General features: G+C 40.9%; 1 protein-coding gene across 1 annotated transcript in view; it reads right to left on the bottom strand.

Moving 5' to 3' along the window:
- LOC127045480 (sodium channel protein type 5 subunit alpha-like) overlaps positions 1–23,440 on the bottom strand; it is a 146,487-nt gene that overhangs the window by 5,300 nt on the left and 117,747 nt on the right. The window contains 3 exon segments of the mRNA XM_050941523.1: positions 6,864–7,134; positions 13,793–13,893; positions 16,436–16,577. Of these exon segments, the coding sequence (XP_050797480.1) occupies positions 6,864–7,134; positions 13,793–13,893; positions 16,436–16,577 (514 nt within the window).

The following is a 23,440-nucleotide window of genomic DNA, read 5'->3' as shown; positions in this document are numbered from 1 at the left end:
TTATTCTGAAAATCTGGAACCATGATAAAATTCCAGATGAACTTAGAGATGCTATGATTGCGATGATCTTTAAGAAAGGAGATAAATCTGACTGTGGAAATTATAGAGGAATCTCTCTGCTGGCAATTTCATCAAAAGTCCTTGCTAGATTTTTCATGAACTGTCTTCTTCCTCTTGCCAAAGACATTCTTCCTGAATCTCAGTGTGGGTTTAGACCATCTAGAGGCACTACTGACATGATCTTTACTACTTGCTAGCTGCAGGAAAAATGTAGAGAACAACACAGACGTATTTGGCATTCATTGACCTGACAAATACCTTTGATGCTACAAACAGGAAATCCTTCTGAAGTATGGATGTCCACTAAAATTTGTCAGTACTCTTCATCTCCTTCATGATGACCTGCAAGCAGTGATCCTTTATAATGAGTCTACTACAGCTCCTTTTAAGGTGAAGACAGGCATTAAGCAGGGCCGTGTCACTGCCCTGAGTCTCTTCTTCATCTTCCTCACTGTGATGCTCTATTTCAGCAATTCTCAAACTGTGGGTCATGACCCCATTTTAATGAGGTCACCAGGGCTGGCTCAGATATGCTGGTACTCTGTTCAACCTGGGCTGCTTCCGATCCAGAACCAAAACGTCACCGACCTTAGTCATTGAGCCTCGGTATGCTGATAACACTGTAGTGTGTGTTCACTCAGAAACAGATCTTCAGACGACTATCATCTTTGCTGATGCATACCAGAAAATGGGAATAACACTCAACATCCAGAAGACAAAGGTCCTCTGTCTGCAAGCTCCTGGTGCACAACTCCCAGAACCAGCAACACAGATCCATGATAGCCTTCTAGAGAGCATTGTGCATTTCCCGTATCTTGGAAGCCATCTCTCACGGACAGCTGACATTGACCAAGAAATCCAGTACCAGCTCAAATGTGTTAGCCGAGATTTTGGACTCTGAGCTAAAGAGTGTTTGAAGATTGCGACATCAGAATTAAAACCAAACTTATGGTTTACAAAGCTGTTGTGACCCCCACCCTATGGTGATGGGCTGAAATCAGGACAACATATAAGGGACATCTTAAGTCACTGGAGAAATACCATCAATGCTGTATGCATAAGATTCTTCTAATTAAATGGGCTGATAGACACATTAGCATTGGTATTCTCTCACAAGCCAATATCACAAGCATTGAGGCGATGATTATCTATCATCAACTTCACTGGGAAGGTCATTTTCTTCAGATGCCTGATTCCAGACTGCCAAAACAAGTTTTCTGTTCTCAATTCAGCCAAGGCAAACATGCTAGACAAGGGCAGAAAAAACACTACAGAGATGTTCTCAAGCCTAATATAAAAGTGAATGATACCATATCTCCCAGGAGCCTGAGGCAGTTCCTTACTGTGATTCAGGGTTGGCCCTTGAATGGTGCACAGAGATCTCATATAGCTAGAAACCTGTGTTGGGGCAGAAAAGCCCCAAAGTTTGAGTCCAGGATCACCCCAATAAACTAGTCTCTGTAGATGTGGAGGTGTTCACTTCCAGGCTTAGGCACTGGGACAGAGCATCCGATGAATACTGCTTTCCACCTACTGAGAGGAATGACCCCACACCAACCAATCAGGGCTCAGGTCAGTGTAATGCCCTCAGGCACACCATGTAGACAAGCTAGTGTTTATCCCAGACAAAGACTTGTCATCTCTGGTTTGGTGGACCAACCAAGACAATATTCACTTATGTGACACCCCCTAGACGCTGATCTTGCTCTGCTGATGAAGATGATAGGTCTGAGGCAGGTTGTGAAAGGTTTCAGCAGCTGCTCAGTACTGACCATGAGCAACCTCTCTGTACTGTGTGGGAAACCTTATCTTCTCAGCAATCTACTTCAGTAGGTTAGCAGCAAAGTGGATCTTGAGTGTGGCCAGTGGTGGGGCTGGTATGGTACTGAAGGCCAGTTATGCCTAGACCAGGCACTCCAGTCTGTAGATCTGCTCTTGTCAGAGTGTCATCTGTGAGAGAAGGAATAAGTCCTGGAGGACACTCTGGATATTCTGAACTGGGTGACATAACAACCCACTTCACCCTCTGATGAGGAATAGCATCCTTTGAAGGCCCAGGTGGTGTGGTACTGAGCCACATCATCAGAATCATGGAGTCATAGACATTGGTACTGTAACAGACCCCAACATCAGTGCCAAAGTCTGCATTGCATAGGGTTGGAAGAGACCTCAGGAGGTCATTTAGCCCAACCCCCTGCTCAAAGCAGGACCAACCCCAACTAAATCATCCCAGCCAGGGCTTTGTCAAGCCAGGCCTTAAAAACCTCTAGGGATGGAAATTCCACCACCTCCCTAGCTAACCCACTCCAGTGCTTCACCACCCTGCTAGTGAAATAGTGTTTCCTAATATCCAACCTAAACCTCCCCCACTGCAACTTGAGACCACTGCTCCTTGTTCTGTCATCTGCCACCACTGAGAACAGCCTAACTCCATCCTCTTTGGAACGCCCCTTCAGCAATCAGAGACTAGGGCTGTGGGCAGGTCTACAATACAGCAGGGATCGACACGCTGAAATCAATCCACTGGTGGTCGATTTAGAGGGCCTAGTAAAGACCCACCAAAACAACTGCAGATCACTCTCCAATCGACCCCTGTACTCTACCCCCAAAGAGAAGAGTAAGGGAAGTCAATGGGAGATTTTCTCCCGTTGACCCCCAGCGGTGTAGACCCTGTGGTAACTCGATCTAAGGTACGTCAACTCCAGCTACTTTACTCACATAGCTGGAGTTGCGTAGCGTAGGTCGACTTACCGCAGTAATGTAGCCATAGCCTGTGATCTACATAGAAACTGTAGTACTGGTGGTAGCAACAGGGGCTTTCTATCTATTTGTACTGTGAACTGCGGTGGAACAAGGGACTGGAAATCCAGGTGCCAGCATTGAGGAAGCTGAGGAAGATGCTACTAGATCTTAAGTTGTGGGTTCTGTAACAGACCCTAATATCGGTGTCAAAGTCTATACTGCATGTGATGGCCCCAGTAGGGCATTGTCAGCCTTAATGTGTGGTGAAGGCAGTTCCAAGCGGCACAACAGATCCTTCATGGCTGCATAGGCCTCTGGTGTTGTCTGCACCAATAAGATCCGTTACCCTGCAGAAATCAAGGGTGATGGCTCCTCAGTTGCCACTGATGAAATAGCCAGTCTCAGCAAGCCCAGGATGGGTACCAGAGTCAATGGTTCTGTCCTATGAGAGGCCCTATGTGGTGGTTCTGGGGAGCAGTGAGCCAAAAGGTGTGCTCTGCGTTTGGTACTAGAGCGGCTAACATCTGTGGCAGAGGTGTCCCACATCAAAGACTCTGAGAAAATCAAAACTGTCTTTGATCTCTGTCCTCAGGCAACACCAGGGAAGCATTTCTACAAGGAATAATCAAGGAACTCCTGCGTTCTGACCAAGCAGGCTTCAATGCTGGGTGAAGAGTGGTTTCCCTGTGGATGTATATAAGTCACTCTTCTCTCTGCTGCTTTGTTCTAGTTTTGAAGCCTCAGAAAACTGGACACCTGTCTCTGATGTAAACCTCACTCAAACACTTCAAGAGCAAGAATGATGATCATTTATGGGCATCGGCTTATGACACCTGGAGCAAGGAATGTAACCAGGTGTCCTTAGCATATGCTCCCCCAGTACTCGGCAAAGCTTAAAGAGGACACTTTGGTCTGATAAGGACTGGTAAGAAGAAAGGACAATAATTTACTTGATGACTATTCAAATTTAAAGACTTCATAATTTATGTTTTAAAAGATTATTTTAAGAGCTGAAACCCCTTTCTATAGGGAATAGTGGTGTTGAGATGAATTTGAAACAGAATTTTAAACCCTATTAATTCCTGAGCTGAAAACAATGACCAGAACAACTCCAGGAGGGTGTTGAGCCAATGAGAGGGTGACAGTGGCTGATATTTGAATCTAGTCACACTTCTAAAAGAGGTGTGTTTTCCTCCTTCAATGAGATTATAAATAGAATATTATAAATCTCTCTGAATTGAGCAAGAAAGTAGCAACACTTGGTCCCATCTCTCAATTTCAACAGCAACACACTTCACAGCACCCTTATCTAAGCTCAGCAGCTCATCTCAGCTCTCTAAGAAAACTGCAATATTAACCAGATAGAGAAGAAGAACAGAGAACTAAATAAACCAAGATGCAGCATAAAAAAGAGGCAACTTCCCAGTCCAGCATTGATTTTGCAACATATACTGATGAGATAGAGTTTGCAAAAGCACTGCCAAGGGATTAGATTCAATTTTCCTTGTAATTATTTTAATGGGCTATTGAAATGCTATTGCAATGTAAAGTATTAACTACTTGTCCTGGCACACCAGGTCATTTGGACTACATATTCCTAGAGAGGACACATCAGCTAACCTTGATAAAGTGAGAAAAATAATGGGATTTTATTCAAGTTTAAGATTCTTAATATTTATTAATTTTCCTTTCTCAAGACAGCTCTTTGAATAACTTCTTTTAAATAACTGCCTAAAATATTGGTTTCATGATACATAGGGCTTGTCTATGCTTGAAATGCTACAGAGGCACAGCTGCACTATCTCCCCGAAAGGCGTAGTTAGGTCCATGGAAGAATTCTTTTATCGACCTAGGGCTGTCTACACCAGTTGTCAGCACTTAGACTTAGGTTGACTTAACTACAACACTTAGGGTTGTACTGTAGACCACCCTTAGTTAAGAGTACTCAACTTTATCTGTGATAAACTAAACAGGATTCACCTACCTTTAAATGAAATTGTTTTGCCCCTCTGTAAACTGTGCTAGTTACCTATGCTACATTGAGTCAATAATCAATACTGATATTGGGAACCACATACTTTGGTTTATGTTTACCTAAAGAAGAACATCTCCACTCAGGGAAGCGCAACTCTCAAAGATGTAATCTCTGTTGTAAATTCTCCCCAGACATGCATTAAGAAGAGATTGTAACTGAAATAACCATTATCTGAGGCTTGTTTATGATTTGTTTTTTCTTTCGTTAATAATAAAATGGTCATAGTTAATAATTATGATTACTTTGTCTTTAATCGTGATGTACTCTCAGTCATGGAAAGAACCCCAAGTAACTAAAATATTGGGAGTCATGTCCCTGAATTGACAGTGAGAGAGACCATTATCAAGATTTGGCTTACCATTTCTTGTTTCTCTGTTTAGACTACAATATTTTAATGATTCTAGAGATAAAATTAATTGGCACTCAACCAGTTAAAACACCCACTTTCTGCCCCTCAGGCCTCATGTGCAGGAAGCCGGCCATATGGCTTGCACCTCACTTTCAATATTTTATCTGAAACTGTGACCCATGACTCCTTCGCCAGGCCCACCTAGATGCTAACTGAGGGACATCCATTAATTCCTGGTATAGCTGGTAATTCCTGATGGAATTAGCAAGCAGTAAATATAAAAATAAAAAAGAGCAGCAGATTAACCCTTTCATTTCTAATCCCCCACCACGCATGACTATGCTTCTATCACTCACTGAATTTAAAATGAAATTAATGGCATATTAGGATTTAGAGTAACTGGTACATTCAGCTACACAGCAGGGGTATAAATGTCAGATGTCATGTAGCTACTCATCAGAGAACTAGACATTTTTTTGAGGTTTGTGGGATAGCTTAGTGTGCTATGCAGAAACAAGGAAGGAAGTTGAGAGCAAGTGTTTTGTCTGTCAGTTCTGGTGAACGATCCATTATACAATCTGTGACTGGGTAGAAAGCATACACAAACCAGAGGACTGGTGAGGAAACCAGAGACAGGGAGAAAGTGGAAGCAGCACAGATAAAAGCAGAAAGGATTGGCCCAGCAGAAGGGGAAGATTGTAGTGCTTCACAAAAAGTTGTGGAAGATTTTAAGAGGTGGGTGGTTCACTGTTGTGGAAAGAAAAAGGGATGGTTTAAGCAACTAGAAACATAGCGGGAATTCTCTTTAGATGGGACAGGCAAGGAAGAACTGAAAATAAGTATATCCACCTTGAGTTCTCTAATAGTAATTATCTACCTTCATCTGCTAATACTATATTTTACTGTCACCCAGTTTTATTTGAAAAGACCAAGTACAATTATATTCTCAACATTCACAAATAACGGGCCAAATCCAGAGAGCTGCTGAGCAACTCCAACTCTCGTGAACTTCATGGTTCAGTACCTGTCAGGAGGTAGCTTGATTTTTTAAACAGAAATTAAATAAATATCTGAATTTTCTTATAAAATTCACACAGTGGCTATCATTAATATCTTCACATATGTATCTTTTTGTCTAACTGGCATTACTGTGATATTTCTTATACTTTATACTGGGAAAAATGCAGTAAAATTAATTATTTGCTAGCTGAGAAAGTAAAGATTTTTAAGGTCAGCCACTGTTTTAGTACTAATAACTATATGAAAGAGTTACTCTAATATAACAGACCAGAACTGCTGCTTACCATATTATTTACTCAATAAAACCCAACTTGTTCTTTTCCCAAAAAGCATTTATGGGTAGATTGAAAACTATACCCGTTAGTATATCTCTGCTCTTTTCCAAAGACACTAGTGAAAGCAATGTGGTGGATTTTTTTGTTTGTTTGTTTCTTGGGCGGGAGATGAGGTGGGAATTATTTGCTTTTTTATTTGCTTGCTTTGTTCATTTGGAACGAATTGCCTGCACCTGGAATAGAACAACTCCAAAGAAACCAGAGTTTGTCTATGTGATTTACATGAACATTTACTACTGGTCAAACAAATCTCCATTTTAACCTTTTCTTTGCTTGGTGCTGGCAAAACAAAATTCTTGACCTAACAGCAAATTTTACTTACCAACTAATGAAAGGATCACAACCAGTAAATCAAATCTATTCCAGCAATCAGTGAAGAAGTAGTGTCTTAGAGCCAGTATTTTCATGATGCACTCTCCAGTAAATATGGCAACAAAGACCTTGTTGATGATGTCAAGAATATCTCTGGTTTTTTCATCTTGGTCTTCACTGGTCAACATCAGAATGATCATGTTAAGGCAGATGAGAGTCACAATGGTAATCTCAAAAGCTTTGCTTGATACAATGTCAAAAAAAAATCCTTGGTATTTGTTCTGATAACAAGAAAATAGTCATTAGTGCTAGTTATAAGAATCAAGCAACACAAAAGTGGTAATATAATTAAATCTCTACCTTCAGGAAAGTAACTCAAAGGAAAATAAATATCACAATAATGTTCCTGAAACATATTTTTAGGTGACACTATAGACATCCAAGATTGAAAGCTGCACCTAGTATTTCCACCTATCACACAATCCTGGTTCTTTAATGGAAATTACACAGCAGAGAATTTCCAGAGTGTATTATAACTTATATTTATAAACATTGTTTTAACAAACATTATTAGTGTAAACAGTTCTTATTAGAGCTAGTAAAACAGCAAAAACCTGATTTACTAATTAATTTATGAAACCAAACTCCAAGTTCAATTTTGCTACTACTTGTGGGTATTGTTATGGATAAGTATTCAGACAACCATCCATTCATGAAAATGTTAATGAATCCTGAAATTTTCAAAAATTTGAACATAGAACAATTACCTGCCTTTACAATAACTGGAATTCTTTAAGATATGCTGTCCATATACAAATACCACTCTTGGTAGTGCGCATGTACTTTGTGACCTTGAGATTTTGTTCAGCAGTGCCTGTTGGCAGGGCTGGCTCCAGGCCACAGCGCGCCAAGTGCGTGCTTGGGGCGGCACGCCGTGGGGGGCGCTCTGCCAGTTGCTGCCAGGGCGGCAGGCGGCTCCAGTGGACCTGCAGCAGGCGTGCCTGTGGACGGTTCGCTGGTCCTGCGACTCCGGTGGACCTCCCGCAGACACGCCTGCGGCAGCTCCACGGGAGCCGCGGGACCATCGGACCCTCCGCAGGGCCGCCTGCGGGAGGTCCACCAGAGCCGCGGGACCAGCGAGCGGCAGAGCGCCCCCTGTGGCGTGCCGCCGTGCTTGGGGCGGCGAAATTGCTAGAGCCAGCCCTGCCTGTTGGTCCACATAGGCACGCTGGATGCCCTTGTACTCATGTTCCGAGGGCCTAAAGGGCAGTGTGGGATCAACCACCACTTAGTTCCTGATCTACAACAAAATCCAATTTACGATGGGATTCTGTAATAGTGAGGAATGACTGTGTAATGTGTGTGTACCTCTGTGTGTGTGTATACCTGGTACCTGAACCAGGCTGTGGAGTGGATTTAGATGAGGAATGAAGGGAAGAGGCAACTGTGACCAATTTTTTGCAAAAGCTGTATGAAGAGGTGTGCTTCTGATTTTAGAGGAATACAAAACATAAGAATGGCTATACTGGATCACACCAATAGTCCATCTAGCCCAGCATTCTGTCTTCCGACAGTGGTCAATGTCAGATGTGTCAGAGGGAGTGAACAGAACAGGAAAATTATTGAATGATTCATCCCATCATCTGGTTCCAGCTTCCTGCAGTCAGATATTTAAGGATACCTGGAACCTGAGGTTGCATCCCTAACCATCTTAGCTAGAAGAAGCAAAGAGTCCTGTGGCACCTTATAGACTAACAGACGTATTGGAGCATGAGCTTTCGTGGGTGAATACCCACTTCGTCAGATGCATGTTATCTTAGCTAGTAATCACTTATGGACCTTTCCTCTATGAATGTATCTAATTCTTTTTTTGAACCCAGTTATACTTCTGGTTATACTTCACAACATCCTCTGGCAATAAGTTCCACAAGTTGACTGTGTGTTGTGTGAAGAAATACTTCCTAGTTTTAAACCTGCTGCTTATTAATTTCATTGAGTGACTTCTGGTTCTTGTGTAATGTAAAGGGATAAATAACTAGGGCTGTCAAGCAATTTAAAAAATTAATCGTGATTAATCACACTGTTAAACAATAATAGAATACCATTTATTTAAATATTTTTTGATTTTTTCTACATTTTTAAATATATTGATTTCATTTACAACACAGAATATGAAGTGTACAGTGCTCATTTAATTTTTATTTTTGATTACAAATATTTGCACTGTAAAAAAACAGAAATAGTATTTTTCAATTCATCTAATACAAGTACTGTAGTGAAAACTCTTTATCATGAAAGTTGAACTTACAAATGTAGAATTATGTACAAAAAATGGATTCAAAAATAAAACAATGTAAAATTGTAGAGCCTGCCAGTCCACTCAGTCCTACTTCTTGTTAAGCCAATCGCTCAGACAAACAAGCTTGTTTACATTTGCAGGAGATAATACTGCCCAGTTCTTGTTTACAATGTCTCCTGAAAGAGAGAACAGGAGTTCTCATGGCACTGTTGTAGCTGGAATCAAGATATTTATGTGCCAGATGCACTAAAGATTAATATGTCCCTTCATACTTCAACCACCAAAGCAGTGTGTACCGACGCATGTTTATTTTCATTATCTGAAACAGATGCCACCAGCACAAGGTTGATTTTCTTTTTTAGTGGTTTGGGTTCTGTAGTTTCTGCATTGGAGTGTTGCTCTTTTAAGACTTCTGAAAGCCTGGTGCACAGATTTTGGAAGGCACTTCAGAATTTTTAACCTTGGGTCAAGTGCTGTAGCTATGTTTAGAAATCTCACTTTAGTACCTTCTTTGCATTTTGTGAAATCTGCGGTGAAAATATTCTTAAAATGAACATGTACTGCTGGGTCATCATCTGAGACTGCTATAACATGAAATATATGGCAGAATGTGGGTAAAACGGAGCAGGAGACATACAATTCTCCCCAAAGAGTTCAGTCACAAATTAACATATTTTTTTAACGAGCATCATCAGCACGGGGAAGCATGTCCTCTGGAATGATGACTGAAACATGAAGTGTCATTCAAATGTTTAGCATATCTGGCATGTAAATACCTTGCAGTGCTGTCTACAAAAGTGCCATCCAAATGCCTGTTCTTACTTTCTGGTGACATTGTAAATAAGAACAGCGCATCATTATCTCCTATAAATGTAAACAAAGTTGTTTGTCTTAGTGATTGGCTGAACAAGAAACAGGACTGAGTGGACTTGTAGGCTCTAAAGTTTTACATTGTTTTGTTTTTGAGTGCAGTTATGTAACAAAAAAATCTACATTTGTAAGTTGCACTTTCACGACAAAGAGATTACATTACAGTACTTGTATGAAAAGAATTGAAAAATACTATTTCTTTTGTTTATTGTTTTTACAATGCAAATATTTGTAATAAAAAATAATATATACTTTGATTTCAATTACAACACAGAATACAATATATATGAAAATGTAGAAAAACATCTAAAATATTTAATAAATTTCAATCGGCATTTTATTAACAATACAATTAAAACTGCGATTAATCGAGATTGTTTTTAATCATGATTATTTTTTAGTTAATCAAGTGAGTTAACTGTGATTAATCAACAGCCCTATAAATAACACTTCCTTATTCACTTTCTCCACATCATTCATGATTTTATAGACCTCTATCATATCCCCTCTTACTTGTCTCTTTTGCAAGCTGAACATGCCCAGTCTTTTCAATCTCTATCCCTATGGAAGTTGTTCCATATCTGTATTCATTTTTTCTGCCCTTCTCTGTATTTTTTCAAATTCTAATATATCATTTTGAGATGAGGTGACCAGAACTGCATGCAGTATTCAAGGTGTTGCATACCATGGGTTTATATAGTGGCATTATGATATTTTCTGTCTTATCATCTATCCCTTTCCAAGTGATTTCTGATGGGTCTGTTGGCTTTTTTGGCTGCTGCTGCACACTGAGCTGGTGTTTTCAGAGAACTCCTTCCCTTCAAAATCTTTTTAGCAAATATGAACAACAAAGGCCTAGCCTGAGACTATTGTATTTAACGTTATGAATGTTATCTGAATGTTTGAGTCAGCCTTGAAAGCATGAAAACTTCAAAGACCATTATATTGAGGTGGGCCAGATGATATAAGACCACAGAATATTAATAGCCCTTTGTATCAATATATGTTATATGTATGTGTGTGTTATGGTTTACTAGCAGGTGATTAATACCAAATCTCAAAGCTGGTTATGTAGATATGACTGTGCATTGTGTGAAGTAGTACTTCCTTAAGTTAGTCTTAAACAGGCTGCCTATTAATTTTAAGGCTTGACCTCCCAGGGAGAAGGGCAGAGACTGGTTGAACCTGTTTTCAGGAGACTAGGAGATAAAGCAAGAGTTTTGGTATAAAAGGCTGAGTTTATCCTGACAGAGAAGCTTTCTTTTTAATTCAACAAATGGACGTAATCCATTGCTTAAAGAGGAGATAGGTTAGAAGGACCTGAACCTGTCATCAAACTGAAGGCTGATTTCTGGAAAATTTAGTGTGTGTTTACACTTTTTCATTATTTTATATGTTTTCTCTGTATGCTTTTGTCTTTAAATAAATGTACTAGGCTTTGGAAGAGCTGTTCAGTTCCTGATAAATTACTGTCATTGTCCTTCTGAGAGAAAGCAAAGAGGAGGGGCCAGGTGTTAGTCAGACCTTATTGGGATAATCACAGTGGATTGCAGGGGATCTGCAGCTCTCTGGTTAAGAGGAAGTGGAACGTGGGTCCTTGCCTAGAGAGAGGTGATGGCTAGAGGCCTGAGATGGCATTCCTTGAGCAGACCTCAGAAGGCAGATTAAAGGAGCAATTGCCCCAGAACTGTGACAGTCTTCTTAGAACTGTCCCACCAGAATCCCTGCAAGTCTGTGGCTTAGTCAGTGGCACCCTGGAGCTAACTGAAGCTGAGCTCACAGGCGCATCTCTGGACACAACAGGCATGTGTGTGTCAGTCAATCAGTCAGTATGACCTGGATCTGAGGCAGGCTGCATAGTGTGGTCAAGCAGAAACATTTTAAGCTTCACCTCTCTGGCTTTTAAAGTTCTTTTTGAAAAGGGCTTGTACACAGTGTATTTACTCAGGATATGGGTCTTCCTCAAACCAAAAAGGGACCTATTGTGCTCATCATTAATAGAAAGTACAACTCACAAAAGGGGCAATATTTAAATCCAGGAGACTTTGAATGCGACAACCTCATACCCTGATGCTGGCAAGATCCTGATCAAGAAATATTTACAAGGGAAGGTACAAGTACTAAAATCTTCCACCCAAAAAATGAAATCTATTAAAACAGAGGTATCAACAGGCAACTAAGTATATGAACTATATTTTTATCAAAAAGAAACAGTGTGGTACATGGATACTGGAATCCTGTCTCAAAGCTATAGGTGGTGAGAAAGAACAGAATAGTGGTTAGTCCTTCATGGCCTCTCAGTAGCTGAGCACAAGCGGGCACAGGGTGTATGCAAGCCCTATCAGACACTGCTGGCCAAAAGACCTCAGTGTCGAGTACATGTGCACTCCCCAAAAATGGACTATATATATGGACAAGCAGTCAAGGGCATGAGTTATTTGTTAATCACTATTCACCTGTTTTAAAAGTTGCAGTAACTTAATCAAGGAACACAAATCATATTTGTGATTTAGGACAGAGGTCCTCAAACTGTCGTCCGTGGACCACCAGTGGTCCACAAGCTCCATTCAGGTGGTTCGCAGAGAGATCCCTCTAAGCTGCGTGCCTGGACGGCCGCACACAAAAGAACGAAGGGTCACCCACTTAATTAGTGGAGCTGCGCAGGTGTGGCTCCACTAATTAGGTGCCTGGACCTGGAGAAGATGCACACATAAGGTGAGGTGGTGTCCTTGGGGAAAATAGGGAGTAGGTGGGAGGGCACAGTGGGATGAGAAGAGAGCGGGGAGGGGGGGAATTTGGGATGTGCAGGGCTGTAGTGGCCAGAAAAAGATGTGACTTTCCCCAGTTCCAGAGCTGGGGCTGCCGGGGAGAGACAGTCCTCCTTCCCAGCCTCAGCTCTGTGGCTGCTATGGTGTGGGAGAGATCCCCTCCTTCCCAGCCCCAGCGTAGGGGCTGCCGTGGCAGGGGAGAGAGGGCACATCCATCGCATTAGAAAGGTAAGACTACTGATATTAAAATATGAGTTGTGTGCTTTTATTTGTAGAACAAAAAAAGTTAATTATAAAGTTTTTTTATATAGTGCTCTTATCCAAAGCACTTTATAATAGTTAGCTAATGGTAAAAACACCATTTGGAAAAATCATTAAGTGGTCCGCCAAGACCCTCAGCAATTTTCAAATGGTCCATGGAAAAAAAGTTTGAGAACCACTGATTTAGGGTATGTCTTAGCTGGAGCTAGAATTTCTAGCTCGAGCAGATATATTCTGCTAAAAATAAGAGGGTAGCTGCAGCAGTGCAGGTGGCAGGATGGGCTAACTCCCACGAGTTTGTAGCTAGGGTTCAAAACAGGATTGCACTTGGGGTGGCTACACAGCTATTTTTAGCACACTAGCTTAGTCAGAGTTAGTGCAGGTGTGTCTACCCATGCTGGAAATTACATCTCCAGCTCCAGTGTAGACATACCTTTAGGTGACCATCATCATACTGTGAGCAACAAATAGTCAACCCAAACAGTTCACAAACCCCTGATATGATGCCAATATTTTCCCTATGTATTTGGTGAACACTTAGAAATAAAAATGTTAGAGGAAATTAGGATCAGTTTGCAACTGAGTCACAAATAGAAATAGGTCTGAATTAGTGAAGAATATTAATCACAATGCATAATTTCATCAGATCTCATTTTGAATGTATGTTTCCAGCTGATATATAGGTCTAAAATAGTCACTGATTATGCAAATTTGTATTAAAGTGATTCAGGATGGACTTACCAATGGCCGTGGGATGGGTTTTTGGGGTTTCTTGGATCCAAGTTTCTTCAGGGCATTATAATACTTTTTCTGTTCCTTTGTCAAAAAGAGATGATCTCCGCCTAAGTACAGGAAAATCATACTGCTATTCATTTTAACTGAAGACAGTTAACTGGGGGGGAAATGCACTTTTGCAAGAAAATATTTACTTAGTATTGTTATAAATAGTACCTAAGAGAGATTAGAGAAAAATATGGTTTTCTGCCTATTTTTTCAGTTGGTTACATTTTGCTTTGGACAGTTTATTGTCAGAATAGTCAGCTAGGGCTTGATGTTAAAACTCTTACTCATTTGAGTTGCTCTTACTTACATAAGCAAGGGTTTGTTTGCAAGCTCAAGCCCTTAGTCAGTTTCCCTTGTTATTTGTGAGAGTCTTTTTTGAAAACAAATGATGGAAGCAGGGTCTGAATGAGTTCTCTCCTGACATCTTGTGAGACATATGCTGGGAGAAAAGATTTCACGTGCAGACTGTGTTTGCATAAACATGCCCACTCTACCTAGGTGTGCAGCAAATGGAGCTGCTTTGCCAAAATGATCAGTTTTGACTGGTTTGGGTTACAATCAGAGATGAAAGTGAGCTGGTACGGGCCGGTACAGTATACCAGTAAGAAGCCGGTACTGGCCTGTACGCAGCCCACATTAAAGCACTGCCCTTTTGCTTCCCCTGTCGGCGGCCCTGCCAGTATGGTCTGTACCAGCAGGGCCGCCAACAGGGAGGTGGGGAAGGGACAACAACGTTTAAGTGTTGTTGCGGCAAAGGACCATCCTTAAGGCAGTGCTTTAACGTCATTGCTCCTCCACCCCCCGGCTGCCGACAGGGGGGGAGGCAAAGGGAGCTGTTGCCCCAGGACTGGCGATTTATAAGGGCCCGAGGCTCCAGCCGCCACTGCTGCCATTTAAATCACTGCTGAAGGGCTGGCTGGGAGATGCTCACCCACCAGCCCTGCCCCTTCTGCCTGAAGCCCCGCCCCTTCCATGGGACGGAGCCGGCCCCGCCATGGTAAGTCTTCAGAGTTACTTTCACCCCTGGTTACAATCACTCTAGTATTTGAATGCAGAGATAACGAAATGTTGTTATCCTTACTGTATGAGCAAAGAGCAGCAGAACTGTGCTTAGCATGCCCTGATTGAAGGGATCACCCTAACTTAACCTCACTTGCTAGCAGGGGGTAAGGATTCCAAATCCCAGTGGAGAAGGGAGTGAGTGAGGAGTGGTTTTTCTACCTGGTGGTGTGGCCTCTGCCTACAGTGAACTAGATACCATTTGACCTGCCCCTCTCCAGCATTTAATGACAAAGCTGATTGGACTCATTTAAGAGTTCTGTTTGGTGATTCCTAGAGTGGTTCTCACTGCTAAGCAAGTCTAAGGGCTATATTTTAGACTTTATGTGGGAAAAGTGAAAGGCAACAAAAAAATTGCACTGCCATTGGAGGTTTCCCACTGCCTGCTGAAATCACAGAGAGTTGGGTTAAGCAGTGAAACCTCAGAATATGACACTGCAGTAGCACCTGGTGGTGGTGGTAGAAAGTGGCAGCAGATGCTGTGAGCTAGTTGCAGTGGCGGCAGCAGCAGAGGCATTGTTCAACATGCCCCCCTCTCGAGCTGGGAGATGAGCCCCCTCCCTGTGAATGCAGCTCTGAACTCTGGGTCTTCACTGACCATGGACTGCCAACTGTGGGAGTGGTGCCATGCAGGGAAAGGGGAGTGGTGTATTAAAGGACATTAGTTTGTTGGACTTTCACACCACAAGATGAGAAACTGCAGCAAAGAACACTGTCCACCACACTGTGGGTAGGTGTTTGCCTATTGTCACATCCATTTGAATTGAGGTTGTGATGTCTTCCCAAATTAATGGCTTACTCAAAATGTGCTTGCAAAGCATATTGTCCCAGGTATCCTGGACAAGCCCCCCAAAATGTAACCCTTCTGCCAGGTGGTCAGCAGCAACAAGGGCTGAGTAAGATGTTCCTCTAAACAACAGAAAATAGAACTAGCTCGAGCTCCCACCCAGTAATCTGGGAAAACTAAGCACAACTCCTGGGCACCTCTAAGGGTATGTCTATATTGCAATTAAAAACCTGCCACTAGCCCATGCCAGCTGATAGGCTCATGGGATTGGGCTAAGGGGTTATTTAATTGCAGTGTAGATGTTTGGACTTGGGCTGGAGCCCAGGCTCTAGGACCCTGCAAGGTGGGAGGGTGAGTGTGTATGGGGGGTGGGAATGGTAGTGATAGAGGAAACAGGAACCTGGAGGTTGTTTTGGAGGGAGAACTAGGAACCTGAATGAAAGTGCGGGGTGGAATAGTGGTGATGAAGGAAGCAGGGATCTGGAACAGGTGGGGAATGGAGTCGTGGGGGGAAAGGCGGGACCCAGATTGGGGGAAGGGACTGTTTATAACAAAATGCTAGGTTTCTCAGCTCAGCCTTTACAAATATTGACCCTGGAAGGTGTTAGTAAATAAAGTAAACAAACATAACCCTTTGATTCTTTGTAGATGAGCCAAAGTCCTACCATGACTTGTGTTTATAATTCAACAGTATTCAACAGTCACAGGACTGATGGGCTTATTTAGGGCTATGAAACACAGTTGATATGCAATACTTATCTTTTCCCTTTGTTCGTTAAAATTTTTGATAACAACTCCAACGAAGAGATTCAACATGAAAAAAGATCCAATCATGATAAAACACACAAAATACAAGTACATGTATAAACGGTGTTCATATTTTGGCTGCTGGTCTACCTATAACAAATAAATAAACAGAAAAAACTGTCAGAAAAATTGCTGTCATTTCAACTTTGTAATAATTGATCCTTTTATCATCAGGAAGGCCCGATTGTTTAAAAGCATTTATACACTTACATTTGCAAGCACAAGTATAACAGGTCTGCACAAATGAAGACGTAGACAGATACAGATATAACATAAAATCCTGATCTAAACAAAAAAATATTAATGCTGACCTGAAGTTATGCTTTCGTTACACTCAATCCAAGTATGTTATCTGCTGGGAACCCAATAACAATGTTTGTCTCTCGATACCTGTTGCATTATTTTGCTAGGAATAAAAAACTAATCTTAAATGACAAAAGTTGCCAAAACCACTCTTCTTTCCTTTTTGAAGGTTAGCACTACAATTGCAATTTTCTATTCTTCTGATACCTAAATAGTTTTCCATTATTTTTCAAAAATAATTGACAGTAAATACATTAGTCAGTTCCTATGGATTAGTCAGTGCCTAGGATGCATATCATCAGGGCAGATAGATACTATGTGTTCAGATAAATGCACAGAAGTTCAATATTATCTTCCTAGAATTTCCTTAATACCCAACATCCCAACCAGTCAATATATGACACAATGTAGGAAGAAATGCCACAGGAGGATATTTTAAAGGCACAAATGCAGCTAGGCATTCATATCCAATGAAAGTCAACAGGAGTTATGCACCAAAATGATATTTGTGCCTTTGAAAATCTCATTCTCCATGTCCATTTTTTCAAAGGTGTATAAAATGACTGTTTCATTAAAGATAATTCATACTTTAATTGAATTAATTAAATAGTTTTATCATCTTACACCTGGTTTTGGCTCATTTTTGTTCCTTTTCTCCTTATATATTTTCTCTAACACATTTTTAAAATATCCTTAAGTTGTTCTTCATTATTGTCTAACTACATGGCACCCATCTCTTTCCAGTTATGGATTTTTTTTTCTTCTGTGATCCTGGTTTTGCTTGAGTTTTTTAAATCTACTTCTTGCTCCTTAGCAGCTTCTTTTCATTAAGCAATTTTACTTCAGTTTATTATTATGTATCTTCTTAATTTTCTTCTCTTCCTCTTCCCTGTGCACTCTGCTCTCCTACTTCTTACTTTCCTTTCACCCACCCATGTTGGGTTCTAAAAAGTGGAAGTTAAATTACAAAGTGGAAGTTAAATTCTAGTGAGGAAAATAGAAAGGAGCATAAACACTGGCAAATGAAGTGTAAAAATACAATTAGGAAGGCCAATAAAGAATTTGAGGAACAGTTAGCCAAAGACTCAAAAAGTAATAGCAAAAAATTTTTTAAGTACATCAGAAGCAGGAAGCCTGCTAAACAACCAGTGGGGCCACTGGATGATCCCAGTGCTAAAGGAGCACTCAAGAACGATAAGGTCATTATAGAGAAACTAAATGAATTCTTTGCATCAGTCTTCACAGCTGAGGATGTGAGAGAGATTCCCAAACCTAAGCCATTCTTTTTAGGTGACAGATCTGAGGAACTGTCCCAGATTGAGGTATTATTAGAGGAGATTTGGGGAAAAAATGATAAATTAAACAGCAATAAGTCACCTGGACCAGATGGTATTCACCCAAGAGTTCTGAAGGAACTCAGATGTGAAATTGCAGAACTACTAACTGTAGTCTGTAACCTATCATTTAAATCAGCTTCTGTACCAGATGACTGGAGGATAGCTAATGTGATGCCAATTTTTAAAAAGAGCTCCAGAGGTGATCCTGGCAATTACAGGCCTGCCATCTTGACTTCAATACCAGGCAAACTGGTTGAAACTATAATAAAGAACTATATTGTCAGACATATTTGTTGAGGAAGAGTCAACATGGTTTATTAAAGGGAAATCATGCCTCACCAATCTACTAGAATTCTTTGAGGGGGTCAACAAGCATGTGGACCAAGGGGATCCAGTGAATATAACGTACTTAGATTTTCAGAAAGCCTTTGACAAGGTCCCTCACCAAAGGCTCTTACACAAAGTAAGCTGCCATGGGATAAGAGGGAAGGTGCTCTCATGGACTGGTAACTGGTTAAAAGATAGGAAACAAAGGGTAGGTATAAATGGTCAGTTTTCAGGATGGAGAGAGATAAATAGTGGTGTCCCATAAAGGTCTGTTCTGGGACCAGTCCTATTCAACATATTCATAAATGATCTGGAAAAGGGGGTAAACAGTGAGGTGGCAAAATTTGCAGATGATACAAAATTACTAAAGATAGTTAAGACCCAGGCAGACTGCAAAGAGCTACAAAGGGATCTCTCAAAACTGGGTGACTGGGCAACAAAATGGCAGATGAAATTTAATGTTGATAAATGCAAAGTAATGCACATTGGAAAGCATAATCTCAACTATACATATAAAATGATGGGATCTAAATTAGCTGTTACCACTCAAGAAAGAGATCTTGGAGTCATTGTGGATAGTTCTCTGAAAACATCCACTCAATGAGCAGCAGCAGCAGTCAAAAAAGCAAACAGAATGCTGGGGATAATTAAGAAGGGGATAGATAATAGGACAGAAAATATCATGTTGCCTCTATATAAATCCATGGTACGCCCACAGCTTGAATACTGTGTGCAGATGTGGTTGCCCCATTTCAAAAAAGATATACTGGAATTGGAAAAGGTTCAGAAAAAGGCAACAAAAATGATTAGGGGTATAGAACGGCTTTTGTATGAGGAGAGATTAATAAGACTGAGATTTTTCAGCTTGGAAAAGAGATGGCTAAGGGAAGATATGATTGAGGTCTATAAAATAATGACTGGTGTAGAGAAACTAGATAAGGAAGTGTTCTTTACTACTTCTCATAACACAAGAACCAGGGGTCACCAAATGAAATTAATAGGCAGCAGGTTTAAAAACAAATAAAAGGAAGTACTTCTTTGCCAGAGGATTTTGTGAAGGCCAAGACTATAACAGGGCTCAAAAAAGAGCTAGATAAATTCATAGAGGATAGGTCCATCAATGACTATTAGCCAGGATGGGCAGGAATGGTGTCCCTAGCCTCTGTTTGCCAGAAGCTGGGAATGTGCAACAGGGGACGGATCACTTGACGATCACCTGTTCTGTTCATTCCCTCTGGGGCACCTGGCACTGACCACTGTCTGAAGACAGGATATTGGGCGAGGTGGACCTTTGGTGTGACCCAGTAGGGCCATTCTTATGTATTGATTTCCTGAAACATCCCACCCTGCTATCAGGTACTGGTCCTGCTGAGATTAAGTGGGTTTTGCAGACTCATTGAGGCAAGTTACTAAAGAAAGGATATAGGGCACTGAGACAGGCAGTGCTGATGGAAGAACTAAAGGAAGCAATCAAGGCTGGGAAGAAGGTTTGGGTTATTCTTTGTTCTCTTTTTTAATAAAATCAAATCCCAGGAAGGGGGAAAGTTTGGACTTTATTAAACTGTTCTACAAACACAGTGCACATGTAAAGGCATGTTTCTGACAAGGCCCCTATTTCAGTTCATTTCTCCACCCTTTCTATTCTCCTCTGGCTCTTCCCACTCAACTTTCCCTCTCTTTCACAGGCACCAGTTATATCCTTTGTCACCTCTACCAGCTCCACATTTGACCCATTTTCTCTTTGCCCAACCAATTCCTGGGTCAGCTCCCTCTCCTCAGATAAATTTCTGTTAGCAACTTCTGTCCTCATTCATCACTAATGGGTAATGCTTGAATCTGTGGAATCTGGAGGAGCTCCAATACTGTAGAATTCAGGACAAAGCCCTGGCTTTCAGCTCAGGCCATCAGAAGTTTTTTAAAAGATTTAGAAACAGTTCAGCAAGTGATTATTAGCATTAAGACAATACCTTGATATAAAATATTAATTTACCTTAATGACATTTATATGTCTAAGTCTCCCCTTAGAGAAAAAATTCCATTCATTACAAATTGTATTCTAGTCATTTATCAAACTACCAGGGTGAGTTGAATAAGGAGAGAAGCTGCTAACCAAAAGAAAATTATTAAGTAAGATATTTCTCATTCTGCTGCACAGCTTCTCTGCTCACTCATCACTAATGGGAAATGGTGAGGAATGAATCACAGCAGTAATGTGGAAAGGTTAAGCAGAGTTTTAATTATTATTGGAGTAGAATAATAGACAGAAGTAGAATTCTCCCCATATAAACCAACAGTTTTGGGATTTAATAAATTATGTATCATAAATTAATAACACCTTCCTATCAGTGGATGCCTCAGTGAAGTGTAGCTTCCTCATGAATAGGGGAACTAATTCCAAACCCCGTCTTCGGAGGTAATGGCAACAATAAAGTCCAGCCCAGGCTTCTCTCATCTGTCATTCTGATTAATCTTGACACCTGAGTATACTCAGATGTGGTGCTTGATGTGCCTACCTAAAGAATTCTACTAGGGCTGTTTATTTCTCCTTGTTTTATGGTACTTAGTTGTAGGACTCCAATCAACCATCCTCAAGAAACTGTAGTGTAGCTGAGATCACCAAAGCTTTGCGGTCAGGTTATTTATTATTAATTATTATTATTATTTATTATGATATTTTAACAGAGTAGCATTTAGAGGTCAGAGTTCCGTTGTGCTGGGCACTTTACAAAGAGAGAAATCCCTACCCCAGACAGCTTTCTGTTTCCCCTCATATCAGAAACTTAATTTGACCAGCTCAATGAATGAAATTTTCTGGTTGAGTTCTGTCTGGATACTAAAAAGTATCAGTAAGGTTAATGGAGAATCCCTGCTGAAGTACACTTCTCTTCCAATGCCTGGGGTGTTAACTGTAGGTGTTCCAGATCCAGATGATGATGTCCCTGCTTCAAAAAGACTTGGTCTTTTCTAGAGGTGCAACAGGTGCCTTCTGGGCCAGTGGAGGACTAGAAAGGAGACTTTAAATCTCATTTATCCTTTTTCTGTATCCTTTCTGTGAACTGTCCTAAAAGGGAGCAGATTCTTCTCTGGCCAGGACATTATTTTCATTGTCACAGAGAAGCTTTGACCTTTTGCTTTGGAGGAGATATAAAACACTCATGCTCCAGTCATAAGCCAATCTCTTAATGGTTGGTAGGAGGAAACTTCCCCTGTGAGCACCATAATTGCCTAATATGTGGTGCCCTGCACCTTCTTCTGGAGCAGCTTATACTGTCAGAGATTGGATACTGGATTCAATGGACCACTGATTCAATCCCATATGGCTATGTTGATGATTGTGTTCAGATACATCACTGATAGAGCTGACAAAGTTAACTAAATCAGATTTTGGAAATCTATCTTCCAGGAATGCTCCCCACCCTGCAAGGCTTGCTTCCATAATGAGCATGCAGTGACAAAAGGGTTGGTTTTCAGCATGTTTGTACTTATCTCCCCACAGAAGTAAATTTGGATGTCATCCAGGAACAACATCTAATTTTGCATTGCCTCAGGTGACTATTTCCATGTCCTCACAAGTAATTTCTGGAGGTACATTTTAGGAAATCTCACTCAGGATGAAAAAGATTCCAGACATCAGCAATCCTAACCACTGGAGATAACTAGCTATGGATTGGCAACTTCCAGGAAATGGCTGATGCAATAAAGTTTTGGATCTTTGCATATTTTTACCAGGATGTTAAAATTATAGCCACAGCCATGCCTCCTTTGATCTCTGGGTGAGCAATTCTCCGTATTGAGTTTTAAAAGTTCTTGATTTTGAACAATGGTGAGTATAAATCTTTTCCAGCAGCTGGACAGTTATGTATAGATCTCTTTCTCTAGACAGGGCACTGATTGGCATATTGTCCATGAATGCATATAGATGCATAACTTTCAACCTGAACCTTGCTGTGACTCTACCAGCTATTTCATAAGATTCTGGATGTAAAGGACAGATCAGAAGGAAGAGTCTTGCATACACATTGTAAGCCCTCAAACATAAATGCTCATTTTGTCTTTATCATGCTGAGAAATTTGTTGATCTGTAAAGAAAATTTATCTAGGTTTCCTTGTCAGCTACTGCTCCAAATATTTTCTTTGCTAAGGCATCAATCCTTTCTTGAATGCCGTTGGTAATGGTAGTGGCCAGCAGACTGCTATGCTGGCTTTAATAGTAAGGGTTTAGATCTCTCTATTTCAGCTACTGATTTCTCTAATGTTTCCCCAAACAGCTCATCACCTGTACCTTTGAATGCACAAGATATCTGTTTGGGATGACTGATTGCTTTTCATAGGTGTAGCATGGCTTCCTAGTCACCACTTTAGAAGCCATCGCTCATCACAAATCACATCAAGGATTTTACTGGGACAAAAGCCCATGGATGGAGCATGCTCAGTCACTCTCTGGGCTTGGCAAATGCACAGTCTGGTCTGTCAGAATTGGAGTAGAGAAGTCAAGGGCTGTTGGCTTCTTGAGGAGAAGGAAAGTGTGGATGTAGAGTAGTGTGGTGCAGGAGCTATTCTTTTACAGTAAGCAGTACAGAAGCCAGATGTTTTCATGCTCATGAGTGAATGGCTACTTGTGAGAGGGAGTGAGACTGGGAGAGTCTTTATGCATGTCTAGACTAAGAATATAAATTGTGTTTAAAAACATTTTTAGTGTAGACAGGGCTTAACGCCTTTAAAAATATATTGGCTCCTGTAGGGTTGACCACAAACAGCTAACATGTTTTTAAATACTATGTATTTTGCTAGACAGGGCTTGAGAGAATGAAAGAGGGGAAGTAAATGAGAGTCAAAAAGAAGAGAGTGCGAATGAGGTCAGCTGGACTGAATTTAGGTCAGAGAGTGGGAAACAACACAGGAGAATAAGGAATAAAAAGGAAGTGTATGAATGTAGGTGGTGAAGAGCTGCAAACATATGTGTTAAACATGTACCAGTAATACTCT

This window comes from Gopherus flavomarginatus, chromosome 2 (genome assembly GCF_025201925.1).
Source record: "Gopherus flavomarginatus isolate rGopFla2 chromosome 2, rGopFla2.mat.asm, whole genome shotgun sequence".
Taxonomy (NCBI): Eukaryota; Metazoa; Chordata; order Testudines; family Testudinidae; genus Gopherus; species Gopherus flavomarginatus.
The sequence above is the reverse complement of the archived record's forward strand: the minus strand, read 5'-3'. Positions and strand labels throughout refer to the sequence as shown.